This window comes from Lampetra fluviatilis, chromosome 37, assembly GCF_964198595.1.
Source record: "Lampetra fluviatilis chromosome 37, kcLamFluv1.1, whole genome shotgun sequence".
Lineage (NCBI taxonomy): Eukaryota > Metazoa > Chordata > Hyperoartia > Petromyzontiformes > Petromyzontidae > Lampetra > Lampetra fluviatilis.
This window is the reverse complement of record NC_136311.1, coordinates 7,230,453-7,251,785: the sequence shown is the minus strand read 5'-3', so window position 1 is coordinate 7,251,785 and position 21,333 is coordinate 7,230,453. Positions and strand designations below refer to the sequence as shown.

Genomic DNA, 21,333 nt, shown 5'->3' with positions numbered 1-21,333 from the left:
AACCTAGATCACATCCAGATTAAGAACAAAAGCATTAAGGGCTGGATTCCTCTCTCTCTCCCTCTAAGTTCTATACATTTAATTGCAAAATGATGTTTCGACCATGCTATGCATTGCACAGAATACCATGAGGTGCCTACAATGTGATAAGTGCAATATAATTGGTATGCGTAAAAACACACGCAAATGCATGGTCAATTATTTTCAGACCTCAACAATTAAACGTATGCACACACGCCCATTAATCTTTTACAGTAAAGCATTGTAGCTCATACCATGAATGCACTTATTCCAGTAAATAATAAATACATAAAGAACCAAATTCTAGATTTGAAGCTTTCGTGACTGCAAGGAATCATATTCTTAGGTTTTTTCGGTAAAGTCACGTAGGTAAAACATCAAAATTAATGAAAATAAAATAAAATAAAAACAAAAATCACGACGTTTCGGAGGCAACACAAGTCTCCGTCATCAGGTGGGACAATCGCTTCCACGCCGTCGCCCACCCTTTTGGCCCCGCACCCCCTCCCTCCCGATACGTTCCATTCATTGGCTACCATATTCTGATGAGCTCCCCCCTCCCTCTCCTCCCCCCTCAACTCGCTTTTAAGGGATTACATCTTGAATCATTGCCTCACTTGATGCAGCTAATCTGGCTGTGACGGTCCCACCTGATGACGGAGACTTGTGTTGCCTCCGAAACGTCGTGATTTTTGTTTTTATTTTATTTTCATTAATTTTGATGTTTTACCTACGTGACTTTACCGAAAAAAACCTAAGAATATAAAGAACCAAATATAGTTTTTCATACATTAAATCGTATATACTCATTATGGGTATATATGTGTGTATATGCTCATAAAACTACATTTTATATTACACTACATTAAGTATTTATGGACATGACTATGATTTGTGTGGTCGTTTCTCTTCTATGCAGCTATTCATTTCTTTAAAACTTGAAAATGTATGGGTTTAAATTCATCACGTAAAAATTAATTGAAACGCACATACCTCTAATCGTCAGTTGGTGCATAACATTTTTGTGCCTCATTATTAGGGTAGCAGACAATTATTTCCGCAGAACTCCCGTTTGCAAATCAAGATGCCAAAATGATATAAACATATAGCTCTAAAAATATAATTGTATAGTCCTTCCTCAACCCACTGCTGGATGAAGACCTCGCCACACTGTGCAAAGATTAAGCGGGGGGGGGGGGGGTGTTATTGACATAGGGGCATATTACAGTACAACATTGGATTTTTCAGCACTGCCCTCTACTGGCCACATAGCCCCGCAGCAGCCAACAACACATTGTATGCGTGGAGGTCACACTGTCAGACTTAACCCTGCTTATATTCTTGGTTCTTTCGGTAGAGTCACGTAGAATGGAAATAATAAAATAATACAAATAAAACATAATACAATAATTCTCACGACGTTTCGGCCACAACGCAAGCAGCCATCCTCAGGTGGAGAACAGGTCTGTCGAAGAGACAGAGTCTGAATGACAAGTTGTGGCCGAAACGTCGTGAGAATTATTTTATTATGTTTTATTTTAATTATTTTAATTATTTTATTATTTGTGACGCAATGTTTACGTGTGCACCCTCGATCATTTGTGTTGTGTGCTTGCTGGGCCCTGCTCCAAGCGGGACCCGTTACCCACTGGGATGCGGGCGGCCGGCCAGCATCCATCGGGGATCGTAGGGGGCCTTTGTTGGCATGAAATCCACCTCTCGGTCGATGGGGTCCTTGGGGTGCAGGATGGGTACGGGGCTGCGTGAGTCCTGGAAATGTAAAATACATTGTCATTGTCATCATCATCATCAGCCATGATCAATCCACTACTGAATGAAGGCATCCTCAAGGCGACGCCAAATCTCACGGTCTTGTGAAGCAACAAACCATCTAGCTCCAGCCCACGAGTTTATTTCATTGCTCCATCTCTTTTGTGTGACTGCCCCTGGTATGTGAATCTCAACCATCGGGTAACATTCCCCTCTCGCAATGTGTCCTGTCGAAGCCAACTTACTCTTCTTCTTGGTTCTTTCGGTAAAGTCACGTAGAAGGGAAATAATAAAATAATAAAAATAAGACATAATAAAATACAATTCTCATGACGTTCAGACGCTGTCTTTCCGACAGACCTGTTCTTCACTTGAGGACGGCTGCTTGCGTTGGGGCCAAAACGTCGTGAGAAATGTATTTTATTATGTTTAATTTTTATTATTTTATTATTTCCCTTCTACGTGACTTTACCGAAAGAACCAAGAAGATGAATCCCTGCAGTCACGAAAGCTTTAAATCGAAATTCAACTTACTCTTGTTAACAATCAAATTTTACATCTCTAACTCGCATACACTCTCTAAACCATGTTTTCCTCTTCCCGTCTCTTAGTATAATCGTAAGCATGCACTTCTCCATATTTTTTGGAGCATTTCTAAGTTGTGTTCCATTTTCTTTGTCAATGTCCTGATCATTGTTCTTATCCATATGTCCTAACAAGTAGATAAAAAACTGTACAGCTGTAGAGTTTATATCTACTACCTATAGATGGCCATGAGGGAATGATTTAAATTAAACGACAAATATAATTCGCGTGTGAACCACTGCACCACCACTTCCACCCTGGCTCCTGTACAAAATAACTAAACTCCCACCACTCCCAGCACCAACATCTCTCCTCAGCTCTCACTCTACCGCTCCCTTCCCAACCACCGCTTACGTGAGATATGAGTCCTGACATAGAATTGCACATAGACGCTCTCGAATGCAAGCCGCGGTGTGTGCTGCCGTGCTGTGAGGTGCTGGCGTGGGCCCTGCCTACTTTGGGCATATAGGAGAGCCACTGGAGGATGGTGTAGACTCCCTGAAAGTCATCCTCTGCCGTGGTGTGAGACACGCCATTGTTGTACATGATCTGGATGCCGCCGAGCTGGTTGTTGGAGGTATACACCTCACGGCCCAGAACCTGTGTACGTGCAGAGATGGAGAAGACAAAGACGGTAGACACAAAGTTGAATCATCACCTTCACAATCATCGTCATTTTCGTCGTACTATAAATACAATGTGGACTTAAATCGCATCTAAATGCGACCGCATCTCATTAAGACGCTGTCCACAAACAGTCGGCATAATTATTTTATCGAGAAAGGTAGTCGCAAACTTCATCAGCACTGATCTTTTCACTGCTGGATAAAGGTCTCTTCAAGCCATTGCCATATCTCATGTCAGGTGCTGACATGGGCTAATTTCATCGCTCAATTTCAAAGAAACGTTATAGAGTTCTCTCATCTGTATTAACAACTTGCGTCTGTCACTATAAAGTGAAAGGGACGTGGGGAGTTGTGACGTTGCAACTTTAAAACTCAAAGCAAGCAGATATGATTATGATTACTTTATATATGTGTTATTATTACGGTATTTTTTACATCGCTGAATCTCAATACTTATTTCCTGCCTTGAATGTGTCTCGTACTTTTTTTTTAGTGCGTGTGTGGACACATATCTGAGTGCTCAGACAAAAGCCCTGCATACAGAGAGATGTGAACCTACTTGCTGTACTGCCTTCTACAGGCACCCGGGTCTATGTGTGTGATCCACCAGCCCTGCCCGCAAGGCAATGAATTACACGCATGCGCCACCATGGCCACTTTCAGTATTTATTTCACTTAAGTTATTTAACCTTGAAATAAGGTGAGAGTACAAATGTGTCAACACTTAGCAGGTATTATGACAATTTGCACTTGATTTGAGAACCAATTAAGAAAAAGTGCTCTCTTTTACGCAGTAAAATTAAACCAGAAAATTTTCAAACCGTAAATAACGCTCACAACAATACAGTTGCAATGTTGAAAGAAACAAAACAAATCCACTCTATGTTATTTTTTACAAAAAACGAAAAGCCTTCACAAGAACTACACGGCTAAATAGGCTTACAAATGCTCACACGTACGGGGAAAGATGTTAGGATTCAATCACAAGTAATTTATGGACAAAATAAAGACTAACAGTGACGATGCAAACCAGAGTAAGCTGATAATTATCCCAAGCTCAGTGTGAGGTTGCAGATTGTGGGCCAAACGTTATGGTTTGTGCAGATGGTTTGGTCTAATGCAGGGGTCGGCAACCAAAAGAACAAGATACATTTCTTTCGATTTCGGAAGTAAAAGAAAATGGATATTCTAAGAGCCACAATGCATGTGAATACAATATGGTCCTTAATAAATAACGTCACGAAACAGTCCTTAAAGAGTCACATGCGGCTTCGGAGCAACAGGTTGCTGACTCCTGCCCATGGTAAACTGGACTTCCATGGTAAATGGGACTCGCGTGGTGAACTGGATTTCAGTGGTCAACTGGGTTTCCATTGTCAACTGGACTTCCATTGTCAACTGGACTCCCATGGTCAGCCAAAACAACAGCCAAGTTTATTAATTCGGTAAAAAAAACTACATTTTTTAAGAGCCGCAATGCAGTCCTTAGAGAGCTGTATCCGACCCCTTGTGTAATGCAAATATTTCGAGGATGTGCTTTAAAATGAAAAATAAATATGTAAAACTTTCGCACAGTCTCAGCAAAACTGCCTTCTATGCGAAAAAGAAGCAATTACGTATACAAATAAGTGTGCTTAGGAATGCACACACGCATACAAAATCACCTACATCTTGCATACAGAGATCTTCCATGTTTAGCTGTATAGATCATCGCATCAAGTGACATTAGTAAGTACCTATTAAGGCAGGCACGATACTCAAAGTAGTGGTGTTGCCAGAACCGTGCCTAGCTTCCTTTATCTGCCAAAGGATTGACAGTTACACACCGATGCTGATGTGAGGCTAGGGGTGTCAACCTAGGGGTGACCTAGAACAGGTTCAGATACTATTTGCCACTGCTTTTCATTTAACCACGTCAGTAGGATCAAAGTGAGGACACATACATACATGCGCATAAAAAGTGTGTACATACATACCGTACATGCAAACACACATGTTCACACTCACAAATCTGAATATACACATGCACACCCACAAATACACACACGTACAAATAAATGCATGGACAGACATGTGCAAGTGTACACATACAAATATACAAACACTCAAAGACACACTTAGATATATACACGCTTAATACACATAAGTGCATGCACACATACACAGGCACCAACGTACACAATTTTGTTACACATACATGTACACGTGCGTACAAACGCAAGCACAAAAACACGCATACATTTGAGCAGAAACACACAAACATCCCCAGACATGCACACACAAAGATACAGATCAATGTATAGCCTGCACAGACTTTAGGGGCAAGTGCTGTTAGGGAGCACCAATGAAGGCCGATATGGCACGTGAGGGGGTGGGTGGCCAGCACCACACTCGGCCGCTTTTGTTTCCCTAGTGGCGATGTTTACACACCACACCAGGTACTCAGCTGAGGTTGAGTCGACCTAGGGGAGACTCAGGACCGGTTCAGATAAAAGTCACTGGTGTTGGCCATGAGTGGGAATAACACATGGGTCACTGGGTTCTTAGCACATATCTAAACACACGCACACAAATACAAACACATCCAAGCAAGCAAACACACACACACACACACATGCAAAACACACCCACAAACACACACAAATACAAACACGCACACACACACTTACAAACACACACACACAAAGTAAAAAAAAAACCTTCCCGTATTCTTCTTCTCGTTGTTCGCATTACGATTCCGTGGTGTGCCGGCTCGCCAGCCTGAGTCATTGGCGCGTATGAAGTCAGGCGTTCTGCCCGCAATGATTTCACACGCTCCCTGGCGCGAGCACATCCCATTACGCCGGGTGAGATGCCGAGTGGCTTCAATCAGAGCCAGCTGCTTATGCGCCGGGAAAAGTATTAAAATAAAATTAGCCGATCTGTCAGTCTGCACGCAACTGCCCCGCACGCTGCCGTTTGCGCGCGAGTGAAGAGGGAAAAAAAAATAGTGGGCAAGAAAAAGATTGTATTAGGGGGAAAATAAAATAAAATAAAAAATAAAGACGTGGAGTGGGAACCAAAAAGCTCGATCGAGATTGAAAAAAAAATTGGCAATGACTGTCGGCTCACATGCTGCGATCAAGCGTCCGTTTCAGGAAAAATTAACGCCAGATCCGGAAACTGGATAAAAGAGATAGCTGGTATGTATCAGTTAATACACCAGGTTTGAATGTCACAATTTGTAAGTGAATAAGATATGACACTCTGCCTCATACAAAGAACTTGCGACGGATGCCATGTCAAAACACAAACATCAAGGCAAGCCAGTTAAATCAAAACACTGCAGGTAACTTTTACTCGCAATCCGATGCATAATCGTAGAGTAAATAATTGCTAATGCACAACCAATTTACTACTGAATGCGGGCCTCCCCATTTCGATTCAGTCACGAGGGTTTGTTTGACCAGACTTGACTACACTGCTTGGTGCGGGTTGGTGCTGGGAGAGGGCAGGGGACTGGATCAGTTATCAGTCGCCACTAAAAACACTTTCCTGCGGAGGGAGCTGGTAGGAACGTTGGGTTGCTCGGTCAATGGGCAGGGTCAACGGCGGCGTGGTGTATTCCGCAAATATGGCCGACTGTGAGGGCGGGCACAAGCCGGCGTGAGTCGGTTAAACGTTGAGTTTTATAAGGGCACCACGGGGTGACCAGCCCCTCCCCACTCAGCCCCACCCCTCCCACCCAGCACCACCCTCCCCACCCAGCCCCTCCCCACCCAACCCCTCCCCACCCTCCCCACCCAGCACCTCCCCACCCAGCACCTCCCCACCCAGCCCCTCCCCACACCCTCCCCTCTCCACCCAGCCCGACTCCCATTTTTGGATGCACGACGGACGGACACAATAATCTCCTGTGGGCTGGTGTAACCAGGAGGTTCCTACCAGTATTAGTTGCAGCTAAGAATCAGTCAGGTCGCCTGAGGCATTGCGTAAGAGCGCTAACCACTGCGCTACTGCCCCCCCCCCCACTCAATAACAGAGCAATACACTTTTCCGCACCAGGTGAGAATCCATTGAGATTCCAGGACTATTTTGCAAGGATAACCTGGGTCAACACTTGACAGCAGTACCGGTGCATTTGTGAACTAAATGTAGAGCTAGAGAGCACAACTCGTCATATGTTTTCAAACATATTTTAAAGACCACGAACAATTTATTTAACGAACATTTGTAAAGTATGTGTTCACGTAGTAATAAAATAATGTCCTTTCTTCGTTTATCCAGCAAAGTCACACCTTCAAGTCGATTTGTCCAAAATTGCCCAAACATCCCTGCATTGCGATGTTTTGCCAATTCCATTACTGAGTGTTTAACTTTGTGGAAGGAAACTGGAGTATTCTGCAGAAAACCCACAATATGAAGGGGTAGCACAAGCAAAGCTCCTCACAGATGGATGCAATAAATGGTTAATGTACTATCATCCCTTGGCCGCCTCGCACCTCAATCCGACAACACATAGTATTGCGAAGCAGCCTCCCATCCAAGTACTAATCGGGCTCAATACTGCTTAGCCTTTTAAGATTGGACACATTCAGCGTGCTTTAGTCACAGGCAAACACATACAGTACGTCTTAGTAGGCATGGAACAGTTGATTAGTTAATTGATTAAACCAGATTCTTACCATGATACTACAGCCATCATATCTCGTAGGTGGAAATCAATTATTTCCTATTCCATTACATTTCATGTGATTGGTTCATGGAAATACTGCAGCCCCTATATTCTACCTGCACCGTAACAGAAATAATAATACATTCAATTAAAACGTAATCCCAAATCGTGAATCAGTGGGCGGTAGATGACTCCTTACCTAGTATACAATAAATATATACACAACGTGGGCCTGTGTTCAAAACCATGGGTAGCAGTACTTATCCAGTAGTGCCCAAATCCACATTCTTATGATGGCACAACCACCGTTGACTTCCCACAAACTGGTATCCAATTTATCGAACCCCCTAACCAGGAGGGATGATGGGCTGCGTCGACGACCCCTGACCATTGATCAACTCGCGACATTCCTTCCCACTGCGAGTGAAGAGCTCCGCCTATACGACGCCGCCCGACTGGTTCGCCCGCGACTGTACGAACGTTCAGTGGTTACGCGGTCGTATAGGCGCGGTGCGGCGGGGTAATGGACGGTGGCTCTCTCCGAGATGTGTTGTGGGGGTGACCTTTTGACCCACGCTGCCCGGGCCGTGATGTAGAACAGAGGCTCCCGTCTCTCCCGTACCTTTCGTCCCCCCCATTGGGCACGGTATCCAGGTCGGCCACGACGCTGATGACGCGAGAGACAAGTGTGTGTGTGCTCTCCGCGCCAGAGACAAAGGCTCAGTCTAGACGCTCTGCAGCGTCGTGACAGGTTAATACATAATGACGGTGAGGTACGGCACTGGCAGATGTGTCAGGCGCATATATATGTACTGTGTGTATATATATAGGCACATACACAATAATATTTTTCTTACGTTTGATATATATAAATAAAAAGTACCTATGACCAAATAACCCAAAATGCACCAAACCAATGTTGTCATATCTCAGGAGCTAAGCAGGGTTAAGCTGCGTGGGAATGTTGTAGGAAGCAGAGAATAGTGTAGAAAAAGCCATTGTTGTACTGTACTCCGATGCTCTTACGTCTATGCTCCCTACTTTCAGGAAGCCCACACAGAGCAGCGTGGTGAATCGTGGCCCCATAACAACCTGCAGAGCTCTCATCTAGCAGTGGATTAACAAATAACAATAGATGTACATAAATAAAGAGCTGGTTGAATATTATTACTCAAATGCCACAAAGTTAACGGAGATTTTTTAGTTAGGTCTGCAAATTGTTTTGTAAGCCAGCATTTACATTTCTAGTTTACGTACTCCAAAAGATTAAATATCACTGTATATGAAGTCACATCCACGGGTAAATACATTTGAAATAAGCGCAATTTAAAAACATTGGGAGAGGGTTGATAGTACAGGCAGCGAGGCAAAAGTTGTCACAGCCGATGCGAGCAGAAGCGGAGGGAGAGCGAGCGATTTCCCATAACACAGAGGTTGATGGGAGGTGCCAAGATGAGGCAGTGTTTTCTAAATTGGAAGGGTAGTGGAGTGGACGGCAGGAGAAGAGAAGAGATGAGAAGGGCTGTGGAAAAGACTGCTCCAAATGCGGGATAATGTCTAGGCATCAACAATCAACTTTCGAGAAAACCGTTTCAGAAGATGTGTTCACAATAACACTAAACGATGCTGGTTAGGATCTTAACTGGTTCAGACATCACTTCCCATGGATCTTAACCATGGCCAGGAGGCAAACTGAGGAATCAAACTGGTTCTGCAGTGAAGCAATTATTCCAGAGTTTCTCAAATCCAAGGTTCAGCCACCCACCCATAATGAAATTGGCATCTTAAATGCAGCGAGGTGATAGTTTCAGCCTGATCACCAATCACTGTTCAATGAAACATCATATTGTATTCGTTTTTTCTATTAACATGACCAAGCTCCAGCTCAAAGAATGAATCATAAAAATACATGGATAAAACTCCCATGCAACGGGGGTCACTGTCAAGCTCCTGAACATTTCACTGTAACAGGGCGCATGAAAACGTCCACCCACTTGTGTGTGTATATAAAAAGGTAAAGTAAAAGGATCTCAGAAGTAGTACTGTAATATCTACTCTGCTCTGCGAGAGTCACAAACCGCGCTCATCCCGAAACGTTGCGCTGATCTGAATAAAATTGGTTACATTTTCTAAAAATAAGAAATAAAACAGAAAGCCACTAACTTTGTAGCTCACGTGTATCAACCTGCCACAGGGGCGAGAGCTGCAAATGAGTTTAACGAGCGCGTGAGTAATTCTGGGATCGGGACCGGGTGGTGTGCGGTGCAGTGCGTGCTCCAACCTGCATTAATGTCTGCAAGGGAAATGTATTTTCGACGGCACAAGGGGGGGGAGGGTGGAGAGGTGAGGTGTGGTACAATTGAGGTTGCCGTCACGCACAGAGGCGCGTGATTGTTCACTGTTTACGCTCGTCTGAGAAGCCCTCCCCCGCTGACTCCCCTCGATCAACCGGAGAACCCAGGGCTTTCTTGCATTAACCACTTCGCCCGCGATTGCTTCAACGCGGCCGCCGTCAAAATAAATCAGCCCCAGGTAGCAGCGCCGCGCGATCGTTTGGCCCCGCAAAAGTCACGCGTCAGCTGCTGTTACTGCCATGTCCTGCTGTTGCTACTGCCGCCGCTGCCGCCACTGCCGCTGCTGCCGTTAATGATGATGATGCTACGTTGCAAGTGCTTGCGTACACACACAGAAGCCCTGGACCGATGACTTCCAATTGCTGCACTGGATCCTTCTGAAGGGGCTATTTTATTTGCAAACGGCGGCCACTAAAAAATGAAATACCACCCCCATTTGTGAAACGGTTAAGCCTCCCTGTGGATAACATAACATATATTATCCATATGCATGCCGCAAGCGTGCAAGGCGTAATCAACAGCGCAGCCGTAACTTTCTTCCCTTCCTGCTGCCTCCCTCCCTCTCTTGCCTTCCCATTTCCTTTTCTTGTTTCTTTTAAAACCTGTAATTTCTGCAAACTGTCCTCAAAAACAGTGGCTATATAATTTGTTACTGATTGCAGAGTTTGCCAAACATTACAAGGTGGTTCAATGGCGGACACGGATGGGTTTTGGTGGTGGGGAAAGTGGCGTGGCTGTAACAGATATTTATCATATTTTTTTTTATCCGCTCGGGACCAAATGGCCCCCGAGATAAGCCTGTGAACACACTGCCCCTTAGTGGAAGCACTGGATTCAACGCGGAACGGCGGGCAAGCACGCTGGGCAGCGGCAGCAGCAGCAGCACGGCTCCGACTCTTAATCGAGTGGTTGTGAATATTCACCTTGCAGTCGGAGACGTAACAACTGCAATTTAACATTTTTACGCCCACATTATTAAAGCGAAGGCATTAAGGCGGTGACCTCATCACGCCGGGCTAAATATGTTTTTGTTCTTTATGGGATTTTATTGTTATGAATATATCCTAGCCGTGTGTCCTACCCACCACACACCTTCCCCACTCCACTGCCTCCCGCCACCCCCATCACAAACTACGCTTTGGGGGGGGGGGAATCTAAAACCTAACCTGTGTGCGCAATTTTTACTTGAAAATGCCAGCCGAAGGTTGAAAGTACAGCAAAAGACCCGGAGATTTTTTGCGAGTGTGTAGCGGTGACCTTTGTTTTACCCAGGAAAGAGTCACTACATCTCAATACTCTTTTTCAGGAGGGTGCTGATGATGGATTGGGATTTTTGCTGCATTTCTCCTTAATAAGCATTTGCCTTCATGTGGCAGGAAAGCAGAGTAAATAGAGAAAACCCACCACACATATATGAAAGCGTGATGCTCAAGGCTCTACACAGAGTCAGGAATCCATCGCTATACTCAAACGTGTCCTCGCCACCTTGCTAGCCAAGCTACAATATTCCTAAGCAGTCTCCCATCCCAGTGCTAACCAGGCTTAGCGCCTGCTTTGCTTCTGAGATCTGATGAGATCGGGCACATTCAGAGTGAATTGGTCAAGAGGCACTTTGGAGATGAAGTTGGTGGACGACATGCAGATTGCCATGTGTGAGACACCCACCTATGATTTGACCTGCAGGGGAGGGGGCAGTATTGCAAGTAGGTTGCTGACGCCATCGGTGTAGATTTTTTTTAAGTGTTTCCTCTCGTATGATTATGTTTTATTCTACAAGCACTCCGGCTTGCTACCACACGTAAAAGTGTGTGTGTGTATGAACATCTCTTTGTCAATTCACTGCTGGATGAGGGCGTCCCCAAACCATTCAGGCCATAGGGTTGTTTTTTTTACCACATTTCACCAAGTTGGTCAGTGTGGGTTTGTGAAGGTGGGGATCATAGACGCAGGAGCATAGAATAAACAGTATAACAGCGTTTTTTGCTGCACGTCCCTCTGCTGCCCACATCGTAGCCCCACAGGCTATAACACTTTACGTGCACTGTGGATGCCCATCCAAGCACTATCCATGCCCAACCATGCTTGGTTTCAGATATCTGCTGAGAATGTGTGCATTGCTAGTGATTGGTTAATAATCATATGCAAACAATGGGCGAAAAAAAATGTCCAAACATCCCAAGCAGGGATGGGGGAGTCTCACGTTGAGGCTTTCCTGGGTGGCAACACGAGAGCCGCGCATGTAAGTAAATAAGCGGTTTAGCTCGTTACATTAACAACCACTCTGAGATTTAGCAACAGCAGCCAGCATGCGAGGAACACAGGACAATAATTACGCACTCACCCAGCTGGTTAAATTGAACAATTTGCAAGGGAGGCGGAACGCTTCGAATTAAAACTTGCGTCAAAAAACCTTGAAGCCTATTCTCTCCCTGCACCACCCCCCGCCCGCCACTGCCCGCCTGCCTTTTTTTCCCTTCCGAAGCAAACAAATAGGAAATAAATTCTGCGCCGATGAACCGCCCGCGCGTTCAAAACAATCGCTCTGCCGCCGTCAGTAAGGTTTATTCACGGACGCATTTAAGGCGCGGGTCCAGCATTACTGACGTGTGTATTTTCCAGCCAAGTGGCCTTATCGCGTCTGATCTAGGGGTCTGGTTTTCAGAGGCAGCGTGCGCGCCTATTGGGGTGGGTTTTTTTTTCTTCCAGTTGTTCAGAGGCTAAGGCAATCTATCAGCATTTTGTGTTCGACCAGAGAGACCCACTGGTGTAGTTGGCGTGGGATGGCATTCCCATTGTCCTTCCAATCAATCAATTAAGTTTACTTAAAAACCTGGCTAGAGCCCCTCGAGGCGTAAAGTCAATTTTTGTTGTTGTTATTACTATTTAATTAGCGAGGCAAACCCGGGGATAAAATACACAGGACAATGCGGAATGTGATATTGAACTTGGTGCAACAACAACAAATAACCCAACATAATAAAGTAATTGCCTCCCTGCTCAATGTCATTTGGTTCTTTGCCTGAAACGTTGCCGATTTTACATGTATTTTTTTCTTTAATGAGTGCTATTGACGAAACGTGTTGAGCGTTTATTATTTGTGAAGATACGCCACCGCCAAATGGAGTAACACATAAATATTTTGCTCTAATGAGCATTTTTAGCAGCGCTATTGATGACCTTGACTCATCGTGGGAAAAAATCCACATTCCCATAGCCGGGGCCAGAGAAAGAAAGGGAAGATTTGCTAAGTAGACCTCAAACCAGCACCCAAAATTACACCCCCCCCCCTCACCATACGTATCTACCACCATCCCAGCGCTCTTCTCATTGACCCTGTGGAGTGACCTTGTACATACAAAAACTTAGGGATGGCACACATTTTTTTTTAACAAACTTGAAACAAAAGCGAAATGCTAAACAGAATGAGCAATGGCATGATCTGCGTTTGTCGATCACGCACTCTGCTTGCGCTCTTACCCCACATGTATATGACAAAAGGCTCTTGAAAAACTGCCATCGGTGCTAAATGCCAACATTCTTTTTACTTGTCTCTATGAATTTAGATGGGGGGGGGAGGCTGAGCCTTCAGCAGGAGGGGGCTCAGCCCCTCTTATAAATTTTACAGCCCGTACCCCCCCCCCCCGCCCCCCGCCGCACACACTACGAGCGTACTTCTCCACCGTTGCACCTCAGCATTCTGCCACGACCTCCTTCGCTTTCTCCATCTGCCTGCCCCCCTACCCCTGCCTCCTGCCCCCACCGGCGCTACTCGCGCCCATGCGCTGCCAGGCCTGCCGCCACGTAGCTCCCGCGCCCGTGAAAACAGGTTATTTGCACCCATTTTCTGCAGGCGCTGGCATTTTACAGCCCGTCGTTTCTGAAATTGCTCTCATTTCGGCTTCCCCCAGTCTCGGCGCGCGACGGCGCACAGGGCCCTGCGTTTGCGCCAGCCCGCCCGGGGCCAGAATTCCATTTCTATGCAAATGTCAGCGGCCTCGGCTCGCCCGCCCGCCCGCCTCCCACCGCTAGCCCGCCCGCCCGCCGCCTTCCCTCTGTTTTACTCGCTCTCTAATCACACGCGTGCACACACACACACACGCGCGCGCAAACACGTACAGGACGTATGGGTGCACACACGCACGCGTTAAAACGAGCTAGTGCAGGCACACGCAGACACATATGGTAGACACATATGGTAGACACGTACGCACGCGCACGCATGTGAGCACAGACACATGCAGATATGTATGGTACACACGCGAGCGCATTAATGAATGTGCACTTAAAAGCGCCTGTGCACGTTTACAGATATGAACGTAACGTGCATTCATAAATACACACACGCGCACAAGCTGGCACGTATGTGTTCGTATTTGTACATGTGCACAAAGGCACACGTGCACGCGTACAGATATGAACGCATAGAAATGTATGAATGCACACACACACACAAACTCACACGTATTCATGCATGCAGATGTGCTCGCACACGGGCGGACGTGTGTGGACACACGCGCCGATGCACACGCTTGCAGACACCTACATGCATGCACAAACACGCCGACACCCGCAGCCCACACTCCACGTTGCCATCAAACCCCCCTCCATTCCACCGCTAACATCCCACCTCTGCAGCTATCCCACTTTCACCCCTTGTTTCTCTCATTCTCATCTTCTATTACGCTCACGTTGTGTGTTGTATATTTTATTTTCAAACGTTTCTCCTCTCCAGGCACCAAACTGTAGGAGAATGGACAACAGCATTTTGCTTTCCATCAAAGTCCGCAACAGCGAGCGCACGCAATATTTTTTTTGAGTTCACTCGGAACAGTTTCTCTCTCTCCGGCGCCCGGTTCGGTCTCTTGACGATCGAAAAGCCCCCCGTGCACGTCAACGCTGTCAGCAACTGAAGCCTACGGGTTTATCTGGAGGCCCACCAGCCTCCCGCAACAGAGCCGGAACGGCGAAGCAACCGAGAGAGATTGAGCAGAACGGAGGGAGAGGCATGATGCATGATGATCTGCCTTGCTCTCTCTCTCTCGCTTGCCGCTTCCCTGCTCACCCCGCCTATTCTCGCTCGCCCGATACCCCCCCTACACACACCCTATACCCCACCCCATGCCTCCCCAAGCCCTCCAGCTTCTGTCTCACGGCCCCCCGTCAATCGCCTGCCATTGACTTTAACCAAGGCATTCAATTTTAGATCTGCAGCCAGTAGGCGAGACAGCCCCCTACGAAACAGCCTTTGCCATCCAATGGTCATCGTGACCCAACAGCCTATGCCATAGAGGTTCAAAGATACGGTGTCGACAATGCGGAGTTGGAAAAACCATCAAAGTCACCACCATCAACAATTACCAGCACCTAGCAATACCCTCCACCCAACTGCATCCACTACCAGACAACCTTCACCACCCGTCAGCTATACAAAAAAAATCCTATTGATTTTAACATTATACGTTCTGTGTGTGTATTTTTGGTAAATATCAATGAAATAAAAATAAATCCTGACGTTTTAGTTTAACTAGCCTCCTCAAAAAAAAACTCTCGTAAGAAATTTAGAAATGACACAGCACAGCACGCACGTAAAATCAATTCCACTTCTCAAAGCTACCGCTACCCACCACCAAAAACACAGTACATCTTAATAATTGGTTTTTTACCCTTCTATCTGGCAACAAAACTGACACCTTTTGGCGTCATCTGGTCCAACCCATGTGAGACTAGGCTCTAAGGAAAGCTGTCTCGGGTGTGGACCAATCAACTTCAAGGACAGTGCACATTATCAGAGTTATGTCTTTTGTTTGTATTATGACTGCAGGTATTGCGGTCTATGCAAACATGACTCCTTGTAAAAAGGTGTCAGTTTTGTTGCCAGATAGAAGGGTAAAAAAACAATTATCATATTTTTACTGGCAAATGAGGTTCCCATACAGTACATTTTGTGGAATGACAACGACGAGCTCCGTGTACTCGGGCAACGCTTCAAATAAATAAAACACAAACCCCTTCCCTCCCACCCCAAAAAACCTGACGAAGAATTGTAATAATTTTTTTAAATGACAAAACAAAATTTCAACCAAAAACCCTCACACCCCCCCCACTCCCAACTATAAACAAAGAAGCACACACTCGGCAAAGGCAATGACAACGCTAAACCTCATAACGCCGTACAAAGCAATTAGGCCTCCCGTCTGCGGCAGACACTAACGTAGCACCTTGTCCTGTTTTGATTGCCACCCCTGCCGCCCCTGGCAGGCGTCCCATTTAAAAAATATCACAAGAGGCCGCACACACTGTCTCTCCGGCTGCCGGAATGCCGCTCTGTAATGCATGAACCCAGCAGCCAGCGAGCGGTTAACACCCTTAACCCTGGCAGTGGCGGTACCGCACGCACACGTGCACGCACGTGCCCCTGTTCTGCGTTCGGCAATCGCGGCTCGGTCTGGATCATAGGGACCGGCAGCCAGTGGTGTAGCACGGATGGCGTGGCAATACGGCAAACAGATGCTTGAGTCCATCTGCGCGGAGCTTTAAATGTTATCCCCTCTCCTACGTGTGTTGCTCTGCATTGGATTATCATGGTTTTGGCATAGCGCATCGAATTAAATGGGCACGCATCCCCCCTGTCCAACTCATCCTCTCTTCATAGTTCGACGTCTTTTCCAATCTGGCCTGTCGTGGGCCCAAGTTAAGTTGCAACACCTACACACTCGGTAACCGCGCCACTGCTGATGGTCGTTATGTCCGGGTGTCTGTTTGTATCTATGAAACCGTCTGTGTGTATGTGTGTCGAAACTAAATAACAGGTTGATTAAATATCCCAAAAGAAAATGAGAAATATCGGTTGGACTGTCATATGATGTACAATACTCTCAGGGACAGGGTGGGTGGGGCAGTGCTGGAACAACAGAGTCCACTGGAAGGGATCTCTGTGATATCTCCTTTTGCAGGCCGTTCTCAATACAAAGGTTGCACTACTGAGCAATATCTGAATAGATTTTTGCGTCTCGTGACATGACGTCGATAGCACAATCTGGATAAAATTGAGGTGGGAAAATTGCACGAGTTTATTTTCTGCCACTGAGAGCAGAGATCTCAACGTTTCAGCCAAATGGCATTCTTCATGGATTAATTATTGCAGTTTATATAAGTAGAGTATTTTTCCTATGAACCAAATCACCAAGAGTGCACCCAATCTGGTCAATAATCTGAAGTTTAGCAGGCATCAGCCTGATTAGTACTCAGATGGGAGGCTGCCTGGAAATCCAGGGTATTGTAGGCTTGGGCTGTAAAGTGGCCAGGAAATAGCAGTACAGCAACAGATTATTGAATCTATCTGTGTGTAGCTTTGAGTGTCACCCTTTCTCGGTTTACTCCGGTTGCCTCCCTCATGGAACAAAACACTTCTCAAAAATATATTGGCCAAACATCCCAATGCAGGGTGCCCCTGAAATTTAATCTTGTGTCTCAGTAAGGCTTTCCTCGATAAATTCTAATAATATTTTCAAATGTCTCTGTTAGTGTCTCTGTGAGCCTTTACTCTCTTCCTGTTTGTCGGACTGCTCGTCAGACTTTTTGTCTCGATGTCGGTTGGTCAGCCGACCTGTCGATGTATCTGAGTATCCGTCCGTCCATCTGCTTATGTCTGCGAACACGGCCATGGTAAAACATATCACAATTAGTTGGGCTTTTTTATGTTTAATTTGCTATTTTCGTGCTCGTTTTACAGGGTCAAACGTAAAGAGTAAACACATCGCAAATTACTGTTCATTGCGAAATATTCAGTTGTTTTCATGACAAAATGACAGGTCCCGTGGCAGATGGCAGATATCCCGTGGCACGGAAACGGCACCGCTCGGTAAAAGAGCCACCCACAAATGGAGCAAATTGAAAATTAAATCTGTCATGGTGCTTTTGAAAAAAACACAAGAAAAATAATATCTTTGCAAAGTCTAAATAAGTATTAGAGTCAAATGTCTCCATGCACACATGAGCGTGGGATGGTGATTACTGAGCCAGTGGTTGTAAAATACACATTTTGGAAAATGTATTACTTTAATTGAAGACTTAAAGCTTATATATTATGTTTTCTATGTGTTTGTCTGTAAATACATTTGAAATTGTTACCTTGTTAAAATTTAGATAAAAATCATTTTTGTTGTTGTATTTAACTTGTCCATTTTACTTTATATATATATCTTTCCCTCTGCTTTTTATGCTCCTTGTACTTTTCCCTAATTTGCCTTAATTTTGTGTGTGTTGTTTACATTCAGAATCTACAGTATTGTTGTATTTATTTCATTTACCGATACTGCATCACTGTTTAAAAAATAATTTATATTGTTTCCACACCACACTGTGAAATTGGTTTTCTGCATCGTAGATTTGTTTAGACCAAGGCCTCCCTTGAAAAGTAAACTTCTGGTCTCAATGGGTTCTTACCTGGTTAGAAACGAAACCTATCTACCGACAATTTGTGGAAAGTGCTTTTCATTCAATTTCCGCACGACCAAAAAAATACCCGACTAAATTGCCGCTATATTCTGCAAATATCACCTGGCAACAGATTTTTCCGTGAACACACAAAAAAAATGGACCGCGCGCCTCTACAGGGTTAAACGGATGAGCTGAACACAAAACACGTTGACGCTATCAGAGTCTGGACTCAGTCTCTTCCCGGGAGCATCGATTCATGAGCGGTTGGCGCTATCGCGTTATAGCCGGTGCACAAACAGCTCATAGGCTGCTGTGAGCGATGCCGTGCATCACTAATGGTGCGGCGCCGTTGCACTAGAGTTATGGCTCAAGGTGCCCCGCTTTAAATTCGGCGAGCAAATTTGATTTTTTTTGTTCCGCCCAACGTAGAAGCCGTGTCAAACTTTAACGTTTATTGTGGCCCGCGTAATACGTTGTCCTGAGACTCCTGTGTGTGAGACCCCTGCCCCAACCATTCTGTTGTACTTCGAGGAGGCAGTTCAGCAAGTTGGCATTTGGCCTTATCTGTGATAATTTTTTAGAGAAATCCCTTCACGAGCAGGCGTTTTCTCTGAACAGGAGTTTCCTCCACGTGGAATAATGTTCGATAAGGAATTGCCCATGTATCCCAAGCAGGACCCTCCTTATATAGTCATGAGGCTCAGTTGAGACTTTCCTACATAAATCAAGGACTATCATTAATGTGAGATTATTAAAGTGGAGTGGAGCGATGGTACAGAGATTAGCTGCCTGCGCTTCGGTCCCAGCAAGATGAGGTCAATTACCGGCCATGGCTAACATCAGTGGTGAGTGATATCTCAACCGGTCCTGAGCCCCCTGTTAACCAACCCCCATTGATCTGCATGGTGAATTATGGTCAAACAACCATCATTACTGACATTGCGTAGGGAGGACTTCATCCAACAGTGGATTAACAAAGGGCTGTAAATTATTATAAAGAATCAGACATCTGCTGAGGATGGTCGATGAGGAATGTGATGCACTTTTTAAAATCATGACTTTGGATAATACATGTTTTTAATATTCCTTAATGGCGGTGATGGGTCTATTTTGATACAGATACAGCAAATATTGTACTTCAATAAGGAGGCAAGGCATCGTGACTATACTGGAACAGATTTTCCACGCAACAATAAGATGCAACACTTTCATGGGAAAATTAGACCATAATATTAATAAACATAATATCGACCTCAAGTCTTTCGTCAATGGCAACATTATTCACATTGCAAGCATATCATTCAGACTACATGAAGCCAATATTCATTATTGGATCCGGCTAAACTTTTCAATGTAGCAGAAACCTTTTGAAAAAAGAGCCCCAGTGAATATTTAATATGTAAATAAATGGCATTCATGTTACTGGTTGCAATGGGACCTTTTCTGGTTAGAAATGATGGTCTATAACTATTGCTACCACTATGTTTACTACTACTACAGAAAAGACTAACATGGAAGAGCAGGTTCTGGAGGTAAGTAGTCTAATTGGATGCAATGTAGAATATGTAAACAATGGAGATTGGATTTCGATTTAAAGCTTTCGTGACTGCAGGGATTCATCTTCTTGGTTCTTTCGGTAAAGTCACGTAGAATGGAAATAATAAAATAATACAAATAAACTAATAACATAATTCTCACGACGTTTCGGCCACAACGCAAGCATCCGTCCTTAGGAGGAGAACAAGACAGACCTTGCCAATAGCAGGTCCACAAGCAGCCGTCCTCAGGTGGAGAACAGGTCTGTCCTGTTCTCCACCTGAGGACGGCTGCTTGCGTTGTGGCCGAAACGTCGTGAGAATAATTTTATTATGTTTTATTTTTATTATTTTATTATTTCCATTCTACGTGACTTTACCGAAAGAACCAAGAAAATGTAGATTAGGCATCTTGTCAGAAGCGGGAGGGGACTTGCTAAAGGAAGCTGTTGGAGAAAGGATGTTGGGGAACACGCCAAGAGGTAGAAATAGGACAACACTCTTGCCAACTCGAAGACATTAAAAGGAAGCTCCAAAGGGACGGGGGAAATTTGAACAAAAGAACCTGTCTTGAGGCAGATAAGTCAAAAGTAACAACTGCTACTACTGCTGCTGGCAATACTTTGGCTCACTAGGCTGCCCTGTAAATGATGATTTTAGTTCCAAAAGTCTGCAGTTTTAGAGCAGTTGTGCTTCCCAGGCAGTTAGATTTGGTCCCAGCATGAACATTTTCTTTGACACTGAAACAACAGGGTCTTGAGAAATCATTCTGTTTAGATGCATTATTATCCAAAATTGTCTCCCGATTAAATTATCTCGCCAACAGCAGGTCCACGGCAAAAGTTCCCTCTATCTCATCCAATACCATTGTCCCCCAAGCCCACCTTGCAACTCCGCATTCTGCATGGGGGGATTTGGAGCCGTAATTATGCAGAGCGAGTTGAGGTGAGTTCACTTTACCTTCCCCAATCATGTTTTTTTTAGGCGACATATGATACGGTTGAACATCACACCCAGGGCGAATACAAATTATGCTGCAGTGCAAACTGTGTCATCAACAACAGCAAGATTATTTTAAGCTTATTGAAGAAGCATACACGTAATTTATTATCATTATATTGCTGCAACGTTTAGGGACGGCCTAAGATCTCTCTTCACCTATGACGCCCTGGTCGTTCATAGCAGTCTGTGGCTGCATATAGCTCACCGACGAGCCTCAATGGAGGCAAACCCCATCCACATCTCCCACGCTGCGATCGAGCCTAATGCCTTCTCTCTTAAAGACCCGCTGGCCGAAAAGATAAGCACAGCGTTTGTCAGCGAGCGAAACCCTCCCATCAATTTTTTTT

General features: G+C 45.1%; 1 protein-coding gene across 4 annotated transcripts in view; it reads right to left on the bottom strand.

The window, feature by feature from the left end:
* ACACA (acetyl-CoA carboxylase alpha) overlaps positions 1–21,333 on the bottom strand; it is a 215,224-nt gene that overhangs the window by 63,731 nt on the left and 130,160 nt on the right. For all 4 annotated transcript variants that reach the window (XM_078873726.1, XM_078873722.1, XM_078873725.1 and 1 more), the window contains 2 exons: positions 2,833–2,976; positions 1,671–1,791 (listed from right to left, as the gene is read on the bottom strand). In XM_078873726.1, the coding sequence (XP_078729852.1) occupies positions 1,671–1,791; positions 2,833–2,976 (265 nt within the window). The remainder of the gene's footprint in view (positions 1–1,670; positions 1,792–2,832; positions 2,977–21,333) is intronic.